General features: G+C 38.8%; 1 protein-coding gene across 1 annotated transcript in view; it reads right to left on the bottom strand.

Annotated features, from left to right (window-relative positions):
- Positions 1-13,838, bottom strand: part of PKHD1 (PKHD1 ciliary IPT domain containing fibrocystin/polyductin) — a 980,909-nt gene that overhangs the window by 408,364 nt on the left and 558,707 nt on the right. The window contains exons 42-45 of the mRNA XM_030198735.1: positions 10,726-10,859; positions 9,279-9,391; positions 7,518-7,623; positions 3,107-3,241 (exon numbers count right to left, since the gene is read on the bottom strand). Of these exons, the coding sequence (XP_030054595.1) occupies positions 3,107-3,241; positions 7,518-7,623; positions 9,279-9,391; positions 10,726-10,859 (488 nt within the window). The remainder of the gene's footprint in view (positions 1-3,106; positions 3,242-7,517; positions 7,624-9,278; positions 9,392-10,725; positions 10,860-13,838) is intronic.

The following is a 13,838-nucleotide window of genomic DNA, read 5'->3' as shown; positions in this document are numbered from 1 at the left end:
TACTTTTAGTTTAGCAAGCTCCTTACGAACATAGTCCTCCATAAACAGGTCTTGGTCTACCATACATCCATCCCCTTTAGCCTTTGCTTTCAGCAGCCCTACCCTCAGTCCTTTATTCGTGAACACAGAGCTAAAATAATCGTTAAGCAGTTCAGCTTTATCCTTATCATCTTCCTCATATTTCTCTCCCTCAGCTTTGAGCCTCACAATGCTATTATGGCACTTCCTCTTGTCACTTACATATCTGAAAAAGGTCTTGTCCCCCAATTTTACCGTATTAGCTATCTTTTCCTCCATTTGCCGCTTTGCTTTCCTGATAGCTTTTCCAGCTTCTCTTCGCTTATTTAGGTATTCTCTCCTGTCTTCATCTTTCTGAGTCATCTTATAACGTGCAAAGGCTAGCCTCCTTTCCCTTATCTTTTCAGTTACTACATTCGAGTACCAGAGAGACCTTCTTTTCCTCTTACTTTTATGTAATTTTCTAACATAAAGGTTAGTCGCCTTGTATGTTGTTTTAGTGTTTTTCTAAATTAGTTATATGTATGTTTTTGTTACCCACTTTGGTAAAAGCAGGATACAAATAACACACATAAAAATATTACTTAGTAAAATATTACTGCCAAACACTGCCCCCCTATTAATACATTCTCAGCTCTGAAGTTTAATGATTTGCTGCCAAAAATATGGAAATTAAGTGCATCAAAGCTGATTTTATCTTGTCATATAATAGCCCATATCAAGTACATTAGTTGTTTAAATCTGTCATAGACATACTACCAGATATGTTATAACTTATATGAATACAGATATAATAGATATCCTTATATTTGCAGTATCAGAGAAATCTTTACCACTGTAATCTGATATCATTGTTCCAGTAAATTAACCAGTATCAGCAAGGCAATATGACCCAGATAAATTTCAAATAAAGAAACCTCTTACTGTGAAAAGAAAATTACTTTTGTTGAAGAGATGCAGTGGGATGATAGAATGGAGGACTGTGTAAAATGCATAGGCTTAAGAAGCATACTGAGTCCCATAAACGTATCCCAGAGACTGAGCATTCCAATACCACTCTCCCGAGACTGCACAAATAATGAAATTCTGCACTGGCAAACCACCTTAGTTCTCCAGGATAAAAATATATAGTGCTTATCTTATAACTAACTAATAAAATCCTTTGCTTGCTTGTTACATTCTAGAGACATTTGAAATTATCCTTTTGGTTAGCTACCAATAGTCACTAGCATGTTGGTAGCAGGATGGACCCTAGGTTACACAATGAAACACAGAATGAGAATACTCACAGAAGACTGACAAAGATCTGCAAGAAAGAAGTGTTTCTACTATACTTGTAATGTCCTTTAAAATCACTAAGGTAAATATTCAGCAGTATATATTTATGCACATTTCTAACCAGATATGGAACCCCATTTGATATAGACCCCCCCCCCCCCAAAAAAAAAAAAAAAAAAAAAAAAAAATATATATATATATATATATATATATATATATATGGCACCTAAACTTGTGCACCTAATTTTGGGTGTCCTTCTGAGATGTTCAAACAAATAAATTGGATAATGAGCTCTGAACCATCAATAATTGGGTGCTGCTATACAAATGTTAATAATAATAATATAATAATAATAATAATAATAATCAATTGCTAATGATAATTGGCACTCATTCAAATTTGTGCACACATCTGGATGCATTATTCTATAAGGCTATTCTATAAGAGTTGAGAGTTCTATGGAGAAAATGAGGGGGGTCTTTGAAGGAGGGGGGAGCAGGTGGAAATAAGAGAGATTTAAGGGGGAATTGGAGTCTCAGTAGGATGTTAGCTGTAAGAAAGGGACTGGAGGTGGAAAGAAGATGAGTGACAGGAAAGAAGCTGAGGTTCATGAGGAGATGAGAGGTAGAAGACACTAGATAAGGCTGGAAAGGGGATACATACAGAAGGTGGAAACTGAAACTAGAAAGTAGGTGAAAGATGGGGGAATAGGAGGCTGGGGAAAGAATTACACAGGTGAGGAACGGGAGAACTAGGTGAGTAAAAGTTGGAAATGGAAAGCTGTAAATAGGTGAGAGGTGGAAAGGGGGAGACTGAAGACACTGGGGCTAGATATGGTAGATAAAAGTGCAGATGAGAGCAATTGGATAAAAGATAAAATGAAGGATTAAGGTCAGAGATAGATGTATGGGTGGAAGGGAAGAAGACAGAGAGAGATAAGAAACAAAAATGGAAATGAGATCCTGGAAGAGTACTTAGGAGAAAACCTACTAGAGGATGTGGAAAAAGAGACCCCCTCCAAAACTGCAGCACCAGTTTAATGGCTGGCAGAGGTGTCAATGTCCTGCCAGTCAAAAAGATTCACTGCCCGAGTCCCTGTCTGTGCTGTCTAATCATCACTTAAGTTGACAGTGTGTTTCAGCCAACAATGCCGGCACTTTAACGAATGCTCAGTTTAGCAAGCATGAATAGGAGTGCTGGCATTCCAACAACTTCTGCCTGCTAAATTGGGGGCATGGGAAGTGGACCACTTTGGCTGGTGGAGGTTGCGCATTCCTAGTAGCAAAGATATGATTTTATTTATTTATTGCATTTGTATCCCACATTTTTCCACCTATTTGCAGGCTCAATGTGGCTTACAGAATTTGTTATGACATTGTCATTCCATATCACATACACTTAGTATTGTATAGAGATTAAGTAAGGGAAGAGAGAAGGAAGGTGTTAGGCAGGATAGTATGGAAGGTGGGCTTTACAAATTGGAAGGATTGGTGAGGTAGTTTTGTGAGGGGAAGAGCTGAGAGAAAATATATAGCCCCCTCAGTCCAAACCTGCCACCCACCCCCCAATAGACTTCTAGCTATGCCACTGTCTCTCTCCCCGAACCCCCCCCAACTGCCCGACATTGCCCAACTGCCCCTTATATTACAAAGGGATAATTAGAAATGCAAGTCCCAGCATGCACTGGAGCAAATCCATGAGTGGCTCAGCCTGATGACCTGGAGCAGCTTGGTAACCTAACTAGGATCTCTATTATCTTAATAACCTAAGCTAAACAAAGCAAAGAAAGGCTGAAATCATTATTCTCACCTGATTAGCAAATCGACCAATGAGCAGACTGTTAGTAATAGAAGTGTTCCCCAAGCTTTCTGTGACGCCAATACCAAAGTTTCTGCAAGAATATATCTGGAAATTTTGAAGCTGAAGGTTTGCACTTCTATCAATCTAAAAAAAAAAATACAAAATTCTAGAGATTGTTTTGTTTTTTCTTAAGGAGACAGAGATTACACTCCTATTCTTGCTTTGAACAATTCAAATTGTCAGTCATTCACCTCCATGCTACGTGAAATGAGAATGAAAATTGCTAATCAGTTTAAAACAATTGGGATGATTTTGTTTTTATCTATAGGGATCTCTAGAGAAAACATGCCATGGTCAATCTGTTTCAATAGTTGGTGACTATGGCATGCAACGGGCTGCAGCAGTTAACAAAATCTAGATATTCAATGCTGCTATCCACATTGTGCCCATTATATAACGGAAACTAGATGCCAACATTCCTTTCAAGAATGCTGTAGTACCTCAGTATTGCTCCATCTGAAGTTACACCAGTCCTAGAGTTGGCATAAATTTGGGCACCTGAATGCAGCAGGGATGAAGCCCCACTTGTTCCATCCATGCTCTTCCTCCATGTATTTCTTGGAAATACATGGTATGTAAGTTATGCAGGTATCTGCAAAATAGCGCTTAAATTACATGGGTATGTGCACACACACACACACACACACACACACACACACACACAAACAAAGATAGCAGCATAAATATTAGAACTCTAGACATTTAGTCACATAACATGTGGGCAACTGTTGACTCCTAGCTAACAGAATTGCCCTTTACACATATGTGGGACAATTCTATAACTTGGCATCTCGTTATAGGTGCTACAATAAGGCACCCTTAATGCCAATTCTATAATGGCATTTAGGCATGACCAAGCCATTATAAAATAGTAGGATGCAGGCTCATTGGTGCGTCACAAATTCAGCATGTCTACTTACACCTATGTGCACCATGTAACATGCACAACTGATAGTATTGTATAAGTTGCGCAAGTCACATGTCCCCGAATTTTAATATGGCGCCTGAAAATCCGTGCGGAAACTGAAGCATATTCTATAACAAAGCACATAACTTAATTAGTTAACTAGCTAATCACTGTTAAATGGATGTTAACAAGCAATTATCTGCACTAATTGCCATTAATTGAGATTTACGTACACAACTTGCTAAATGTATCCTATAATTTGGTGTGCTTAAAATCTAAGTCACATGGAGGGGCATTTTCGAAAGGTCATCCAAGTCTGAATGAGGACGTCCTCACGAAGTCATCCAAAATCAGGTGGGTATAATCGAAAAATAATATGGACGTCCTTAGACATTTCATTATCGCAGTACTTCCAAAGTATAGTAAAAAAAGACGCCCATCTTCCAGAACCACCAAAGGACGTCCCTAAGACAAATGTTAGCAAATATTCACTGTACTTGCCAAAGTTTGTCATATGAATGTCCTTCGGTGGTTCTACGAGAAAGACGTCCTTATTACTATACTTTGGACTTCTCTGATGTACCTGGTTGTTCGGCAAGTACAGTGCATGTAGTTGCGGATATCCAGGTACGGGAAATATAAGGAACATTCATAAGTACAAAGTACAGTAACAAGGACATGTTTCTCACAAAATTGCTGAAGGACGTCCATCTTACAGGCCCGCTGTCCGGCAGGCCTGTACGATGGACATCCTTCCGCAGTTCTATGAGAAACATGTCCTTTTTGCTGTATTTTGCTCTATGAATGTTCCTTATATTAGCATGCACAACTTAAGGTGCCATTTACAGAACCCAGGGGTAAGTATTACACATGCTAAAGCCAATTATTAGTACCAATGACACAAATGTGTACTAGCATTCTATAATATACACTTGTATTTGATGTCTAATATTAGGTACCAATTTATAGAATTGCCTTTATAGTGCTGGGAAGATGAGTAATGATTTTCAGCCACACTACTTTTTTATTTGGATTTTGCTCACACATTTTTCAGTAGCAGCTCAAGGTGAGTTACATCCAGGTACATGGGATATTTCTCTGTCCCTGGAGGGCTTACAATCTAAATTACATTACTTGCTCAAGATCACAAGGAGCAGCAGGAGGATTTGAACCAGGCACCTCAGGATGTCAAGACAGGTGCTCTAACCAGTAGGCCACTCTTCCACTGCGGATAAGTACTGTTAAATATCATGGCTATGAAGGTCATAATTCTATAGGTGTCCCCAAACTAAGAAACTTCCCAAATTGCTTATAAAAGAATTGAGACCCCTCTCTGATGTCAGTTTATTATTTAGTTAGTTACATTTATATTCCATATTACCCAAACCTGTTTCATGTGGTGCACAAGAAATAGCACAAACAGTACTGACATCAACATATTCATTATCTTCCACCTCACCCTTTCCTCTCAAATGCACATTTGAAAAAGTTAAGGGGCCGCTACTCAAAACCTAATTCCAGCATTAGAGGTGATTAGCACTGGACTAGTGTTCACATTAATGTGCACAGAATGTTCAGAGAGCCACAAATTGTATTCACGTATATTCCGACGGATGTTAATGAGGTCATTTGGTATTCCCTCTCAAAGCTCAGAGAACAGCACAGAAACAAATGCTACCCTTAATGCTGGAAACTTACTGCCAGCTCAGGGGTGGCGTTGAAGGTTTTCAAGAGAGGATTTCTTCAGAATTTCACACTTTAAACTGAAGGTTTTGTTTTGTTTTTTTATAGAAGCAGAAGGAGACCTGTGCAGCCGATAAATACTGATAGTGAAAAACAAATGTCTGCAAGTCTGAGCAAAACAGAAGCTGCAAGCACACATCAGTGTCATTCTTCTGCACTTAAATGTGAGTCTTTCAAGTGAAAACAACTTTGAAATGCTTATATTTAAAGGTGCAGAAGAATGGCGCTGATGTGTGCTTTCAGTACAGATCTTGCCTGGGCATGTGCACAGAACTGCACTTATCGGGACACTCTTGTGTCAGGAATGTTCTTCCCCCTTACTTTTCTTTTCATAGCACACATATAATTTAAATACCATTTTTTTCAGCATTGCAGAGATAATGTTTTGCACTATGTAAGAACATAAGTATTGCCATACTGGGACAGATGAAAGATCCATCAAGCCCAGCAACCTGTTTCCAACAGTGGCCAATCCAGGTTACAAGTACCTGGCAAGATCCTAAAACAGTACAATACATTTTATGCTGCTTATCCTAGAAATAAGCAGCGGATTTAACCAAAGTCCATTTTAATAATGGCTTATGGACTTTTCTTTTAGGAAGCTATCCAAACCTTTTTTAAACCCTGTTAAACTAACTGCTTTTACTACATTCTCTGGTAACGAATTCCAGAGTTTATATGTTGAGTGAAGAAATATTTTATCTGATTTGTTTTAAATTTACTACTTTGTATCTTCATTGCATGCCCCCTAGTCCTAATATTTTTGGAAAGAGTAAACAAACGATTCACGTCTATCTGTTCTACTCCACTCATTATTTTATAGACCTCTATCATATCTCCCCTCAGCCGCTTTTCTGCAAGTTGAAGAGCACTAGCTGCTTTAGCCTTTCCTCATCTTAAGCTTTTCTTGATCTTAAGCTATGGTGTCTACATGTTGGAATTAATTAGCCTTAGACCATTGAGCATTGGTCCCTAAGTTTGCAAACCTTTCTGAAATGTACCCAACTCCTATTCATTCCGCAGTGCCACAGGAAGTGCGTTCCACAACAATGGCACCTGAACAGAAAAACAGCTGTCCCAATGGCACGCCTTTCTCTTAAAATGCACTGTATTGAAAAGTGTTCAAAGTCAAATCTTAGGGCTCTACTTACTAAGCATTTTCCCCACAGACAAAAAAATGGAAGAACACCTTTAGTCATTTTGAGAAAAAAGCCTATATCACTGTATGGAAAACCCAATTGTGAACATGGAATTAGCTGCACACAGTGGACTCAATTTTTGCTTTAAGAGTGGAGTCAAATTTGATGTAAATTATAACAAAGACACAATTGTCCCTTAGAATCCTAATGCAAGGCAGACCCTTAAAAAAAGTAATGGAATTATCAGTACCTGCTCATAGAAAGCCAATACATGTCTTCAGCTTTTTAACATTCTGGTTTTAGAAGTGCTTTTTAGTGTACTTTCACATGTTGCCAGACAGAAATCGCCAGTGTACCCTTGAAAAGAGGTTGACTTTTTTCCACTGACATCTTAGCAAATGGTGTTCTATAAACAACTCATATTCTTAATTAATTTGGCAATTTGTCCTAGACCTCCAAGGGGCTTGAAAGACAAACATTGCCATCAGCTAGGGAGAGCCCTAATAAAGCACACAAAAGTTGCTCTGAATAAACACACAAGGAGGTTTACTAATCTTGGATCTAGTCTCACCTGAGCTCCACCTTGACTCCCATATGCTCTGAAGTTCTGGAAAATAGCTATAGCTGCTTTGCCTGCTCTCTGTGGCTGATATTCTGGGTATACCCTGAGACCATACCTGTTGAAAAGGAATAAATATGACATATAGTCAATCTGCAAGTATAATTTTTGACTCATGGAGAGATGTAGGAATATTTTCCTGGTGAAAATATTTTTTTTAAGGGAAAATACCCAAATCACAGTTGAAATGTCATTTCACATTCTTTTCCATGACAACTTTCCCATAATACCGCATTATATTACTACTATTACTACTTAACATTTCTAGAGCGCTACTAGGGTTACGCAGCGCTGTACAAGTTAACAAAGAGAGACAGTCCCTGCTCAAAGAGCTTACAATCTAATAGACAAGTGAACGGTCGGTCCGATAGGGGCAGTCAAATTGGGGCAGTCTGGATTCCTTGCTACAGCAGGAATGAGATAGTCTAGCTAGTATTGTCAGAGGATGTGTTGGGAGGTATAAAGGAATAAGATATTTCGGCAGCGCTGCTTCTACTCCAGTGTGCTGTATAATTGGTACAGCTTACTGCTCATTGCTAAGAAAAATGTCAGCTTAAAGGGGCTGTCTTTCTTGCCATAAATTGGCCTTTTTCTTTTTTTTTCTCACCATTCCTGCCTTGAACATTATTTGAAATACAGTATACATTGACTCTCTGAACACCTGCCACACACACAATTTGTAGTTCATGATTACTGGTTCCTTGTGGGGACTGTCTATATTGCAGCAGATGTGGTTGGTGGGCAAAAGAGTAATTGCCCAGTGCTACTATAGCAAAATCAGTGGTTCCAACATTTATCAGCAATGATTCTCTCTGACTAAATTTATTTAGTACATTTGCATTCTATCTTTATATTAAAAAAAAATTTAAATACCAAAGTAGTGTAAGTTTATCACATAAATTTTAATATGGAATGACATTTCAGAAAGAACGGCTAATTCAGAATAAGGACATCCAAGTCAGCATGGGGCTCATTTTCCAAAGAGAAAAACATCAGTGAGATGCAGCCCATAATTGCAATATAGTCTTTTGTTTTTCCATGCATTGCCCCATCCTCCGATGTACTTAAAACCTTGGCTTTGAGCCACTTATTGAAGTTCTCAGTATTTTGTAGTCTTTCCTCTCCCTTTCCATAAGTAGGCAGAACTTCAGAAAAAACTACAGTCTGTACCAAAGGCTTTAACTCCTCCCTCAATTCCTGGAAAGCTCTCTGTGCTGCCCTAATCCTGCCCCATGCTCCCTTGTGATTTGGATGCATTGCAGATGAATTGCATAGATAAACAGCTGCAAAATAGGTTTCAAAAATACTGGTTTGGATGTTTTGACAAGAAATTTGTCCAAATGCTGCTTTATGACACTTTTTGGACATGTTTCTCTTTCAAAAATGAGCCCCATAGTGTCACCAAAGCCTAGTTTAATCTTTTTCACTGGTTCCCCGACACTGACTGGTCATATCTCAACAGAGGAGAGCAATACATGGTTGTGGGACAAAATATCTGCTGAAATTGGTATAAGAAAAGTTTGCTGTGAAAGGTGTGCCAGCATAGCACATGGCTCTGAATGTTGTGATTCAGTAAGTAATGTCTTAAAAAGGATTCTCAGGTAGAAAACCAGAAATCTTCTTAAGGAGTCAAATGAAAGATCTAGATATAAAGGATAAAAAGTTTTTCAACATATGATTAACATATATATAGAAAAGGAAAATCGTATGTACCTCATACAGAAATTGGCAGAATTCTTGCTGAAGGACTGCAGAGGGGCTTGGGATGGTCCTCCAGGTGCAAAATGAAAGAAGTAACCATAGCCAGCACCAAACACTGTATTATCCTGCAGAAAATTCAATTAATCATTAAACACATATCCCTATTGCTACATTAGGAATCTCCAAAAACTAGATTTGTCTAATTATCACTTGCCTAGTCACCCAGAGAAGACATCTTTCCTGGTAATGAATGGAAATACATATATTTTATTTTATTATAGAAATTACTTTAAAGTCTTAGGGCCCTGTTTGCTAAGGCACGTTAGTGTTTTTAACGCACCTACAATTAGCGTACACACTAACCGTATAGGCGCCTATAGGGGATATTGTAGGCGCATACAAAGTTAATGCATGTACATAGTTAACGTGTGTTAAAAAATGTTAACGTGCTTATAACGCGGCTTAGTAAACAAGGCCCTTAAGCTCTCCTTTCTTATGGATACTGTATTCAGTCAGGATGCAGCAGTAGAGCCAAACTGCAGCATCACCACAAATGACCAATTGCAGATGTTGATGATTGGTAGTGCCAAGTGCTACTACTCGTTCAATGAGAACCCCAAATCTCCCTGCTCCACAATTTTGCTATTATGATCATAGACGCAACAAATGCTGACTTTGGATACTTTTCCTACTCATTGTCAGATAATGTTATCCGTCTGATAAAAGTGTCCACGTTGAATCAAGAATTCTGAAATGTGGAGGGACATTTTTGATAGTGGGTCTAAGTATGACTTTGGACATTTTGCACTACACATTCCAAATCTGAATAGGAAATATACCCATTTTTGAAAAAAAGAATCAAAAATATCATTTTGAACAAGGTTTTGTGCTTTGTGCATTTATCTTTTTAGGGCATTTAAAACACACACACAAGTTAAAAACACACAAAATCAAGCCACTGGGATGTAGGAGGAGGCCAGCATTTTTAGCAGACTGGTCCCCCAGACATCCCAGGAGAGCAAAGGGAAACCCTAGGGAGCACTGCTGTGGAGTTCATGTAAGTACACATCTCACCATTGCTCTCTTATCTTGTCTGCTGAGCCCTCTAAAACCCATTGAAAACCCACTATCCCCAACAGTACACCACTACAATAGCCCTTACAGGTGAAGGGGACATCTATATGTGGATACAGGGCCAGATTCTATATATGGTGCCTAAAAAATCTGTGCGGTAAAGATTTCCACCTAAGCGTATTCTATAAGCGGTGCCTACATTTAGGTGCAGTATAACATATATGCTTAGGCAGAAATCCTAACACCTAAAACAACACGTGTCCATTTAGGCCAACAGAAACATGGCCTAAATCCCTGTGCACAGAGTTAGTACCTGTTTCATTATGTATTCTACATTTAATGAAATCCCATGAAACCATGATCCTAATCTTGAAGCCTGTCTTACCTCTATCACATTAGTAGGAGCCCGAATATAAATGCCAACTGGAAATAAGGCCTCAATATTAGAAAGCCCATTGGTACCAGACAGTCCAATAAGTGCATTACGTCTTATTCGCAGCCCCTGTTCAAGCCATTGGCCTATAATTAAGGAGAGATAGAAAATTAACAAGTTTAATAAAAACTTTCAAAATTAGCAGGGTGATGTTGCCACTAGATAATACCCTTCACATGATACAGAGCAGATATCTGTAATTCAATTCTGGTGTGAATGGCGGCAATCATGATGCACTGAAAATAATTCCAAAAGATTACAAAGAGTAAAATGATTTGAAATAAATAGGGAGGAAACAACATCCTGTAAAAAAAAAAAAAGGTCTTTAAAATGTAGCATTTTTTAAACTGCTAACTGTAAGATTGAGATCAAAGGCAAGCTGGTTAACAGCATGCCTTAGGAGAAGTAAACCCCATCCTGGCCTCACAGATAAGTGTTCTGGGAGAACTCTTGTGTCACACCCTGAATGAGCTTAAAACAATTACAGTATATAATTCACTACATTGGATATGGCAAACATGATACTCTCCAAAAGAGCAGAGCTATCAAAACATGCATGAGCTACACTTTTCAACAATCAAGGTACTCACAATGAATGCAGCACAAGCAAGGACCTCTATAGGATTCCTTACCAATTAATGTGTCTCTTTCATTTAAGGTATACTTTGGAGTAAATGGAGTTTGTATGGTTCGTTTGTAAGAGTACACCCTTTGAGAGTGCTCTTATGAACACACCATACCTCCATTGCTCCGAAAATGTTATGTGGGGAGCCATAATGTTTTCTGAAAGGAGTTCTGTGAGGTAAGTTGAAGGAATGTGCTGTTCTCTCTCTCTCTCTACAGTGTGCTACTGGAGGCACATGGCTAACAGAACGAAAGTAGATGCAGATCCAGACAGTGCAGGAATCTATCAGCTATTTCCTTGTTTTGGAGAGTAATGACAGGAAAGTTGTTTAAAGCTTTCCATTTCTATACTTTTTCATAAGTCCTAAGATTGTGGACAGGAGAAGGAGTAAGGTTTTCAAGAATAGAAGATAGTTTCACTCATGGAAAATGTTTTTGTTTATTTTTCTTCCTTGGGGAAGGAGACTGTTCTATCTCTGAATTCTAATATGTTCTATTCTAGTAAGTTCCATTAAGGAACCTAAAAACCACACAGTTAACCACTAGGATTTCTTCTAGGGAGATGGAGTTTCATACTGACTCTTCCTGTTAGTGTAACCAAGATCTATAAAAGGTATACTGCTGGGAATGGAGGACTTTGTACCCGATTGTGTACTCAACCTAAAGAGATGAAAGAAGAGGAGATTGTCCTGCTAAGGATCAGAACAAACAAACAAAAATAGAGGCATGATCCCACAAAAGCCACAAAGGTATGAAAAAGAGTTGGATACAACACACAATCCAGCGCAGTAAGTGAAAGTCATTTTTATACAAATGAGATGTACACAGTCACATTTTGGCTTATGCCTGTTTCAGCGGAATAAACAAATGTTATGTAGCCTTATGCAATTTATCTCTAAGTATTGAAATTATTTCTGAAAGACCTGTTCAAATAATAAACCACTTGATGAAGAACAAAGTCAAGCCACAGGATAATGAAAATCCTTGCCACTGAAGCTTACTGCGCTGGATCATGTGTTTTATCCAATTCTTTTTAATACCTAGCTGCAAAGGATCAGTAGAAACACTAGATTTCCAATACCAAGGAGTATAAGAATCCCAGAACTTGTCCAGTAGCTGATTCTATAACAGAGAAGCAAGGTGATCCTGAAGAGCACAGCTTACGAGTATGGATAGAAGAGACAGAGCCATTTCTATGGAAATAAACTTTTCATTAGATTGCTACCATTGAAACAATAATGTTTTAAGAACAATATTGCTGGAATATCACTTTCAAGTGTGAACAGTGATTTGTCAGAGCTCAATCATCCAAGCCCCAGAGTCTAGAAGTGAATCTTCCCCCCCCCCCCCCCCCCCCCCCACTCAAGAATGGATCTGCACCTGGAACCCCCTTTCATTGAGAAGACAGGGAGGAAGCTTATGCTCATAAAGGAGCCTATGAACTAACTAGCAGTAAAACTGTCAGCTCATTCAAAGTCATCTCATAGTTGTACCATATGCATTAAACTATATTTTCATATGATATATATTAACCTAATAATAAGTAGTACAGACCTGTACTGACATAAGCAAGTTCCTTTAAGCGTAACTGAGCTCTGCATGGTATTAAGAGGCTGAGCTTTCCCAAATTTACAGGGCAAATTAACATTCTCTACCCCTATCAATGTATCAAACCCTTACCCACAAACTCTGAATACCTTGTACAGAAGAATTAGCCCCATCACCTCCAGTTCTAGAAAGATCAAGCCCAGCTGTCCTAGGCAAAAATGTCACTTTGAAAATTTCAGAAGCAATATCTTCCAAGACACCATATGCCACCCTCCCCCCTACATTACCAAAAGAAGTGTCTCTTACGTCCAGCCAGTTCAGCATCCAATACTTAGTGTAGCGTTGGGGTAGTTCTGGTGAACTGTAGGTGGTCAAGTGGGCCTCAAAATGGGACCAGAATATTATGAGAAGGGGTCATTTCTATAATGTTTTTTTTTTGGGGGGGGGGGACAAAAGCGATGCTTCTTGGGTCAGGGAAGCTGAAAAGGGATGCTTTTGAGTCAGTGGTACCAGAGGAGTAGGTGAAAATTTGAGTTTGGGATGCCTTTGGGAAGTGGCAGGACATGGCCCCACATCAAAAGCTGCAAATCAAAAACAGAAGTCATATAAGAATGAATTGGAAGAAGTCTATCATCATGCCTATTACCATCCATTGTTCAAAATCACATCTTGGTGACGCTAAACTCCAATGGGGCTCAGGGGGAGTAAAATACCTTGGTGTCAATTTTTATCCTGACTTAAATGTTACTCTGTCAAGAAACAGGAACAGACTTCTTCAGCAAGTCAAGGATGCAGTACTTCGATGGTCTCCTCTCCATCTTTCCTGGTGGGGCCAGGCAGAGATTACTAAAATGATGATAGTACCCCACATCAATTATACTGTGATGATGCTA

The sequence above is a fragment of the Microcaecilia unicolor genome, chromosome 3, assembly GCF_901765095.1.
Source record: "Microcaecilia unicolor chromosome 3, aMicUni1.1, whole genome shotgun sequence".
Lineage (NCBI taxonomy): Eukaryota > Metazoa > Chordata > Amphibia > Gymnophiona > Siphonopidae > Microcaecilia > Microcaecilia unicolor.
This window is presented reverse-complemented; position numbering and strand designations above follow the sequence as displayed.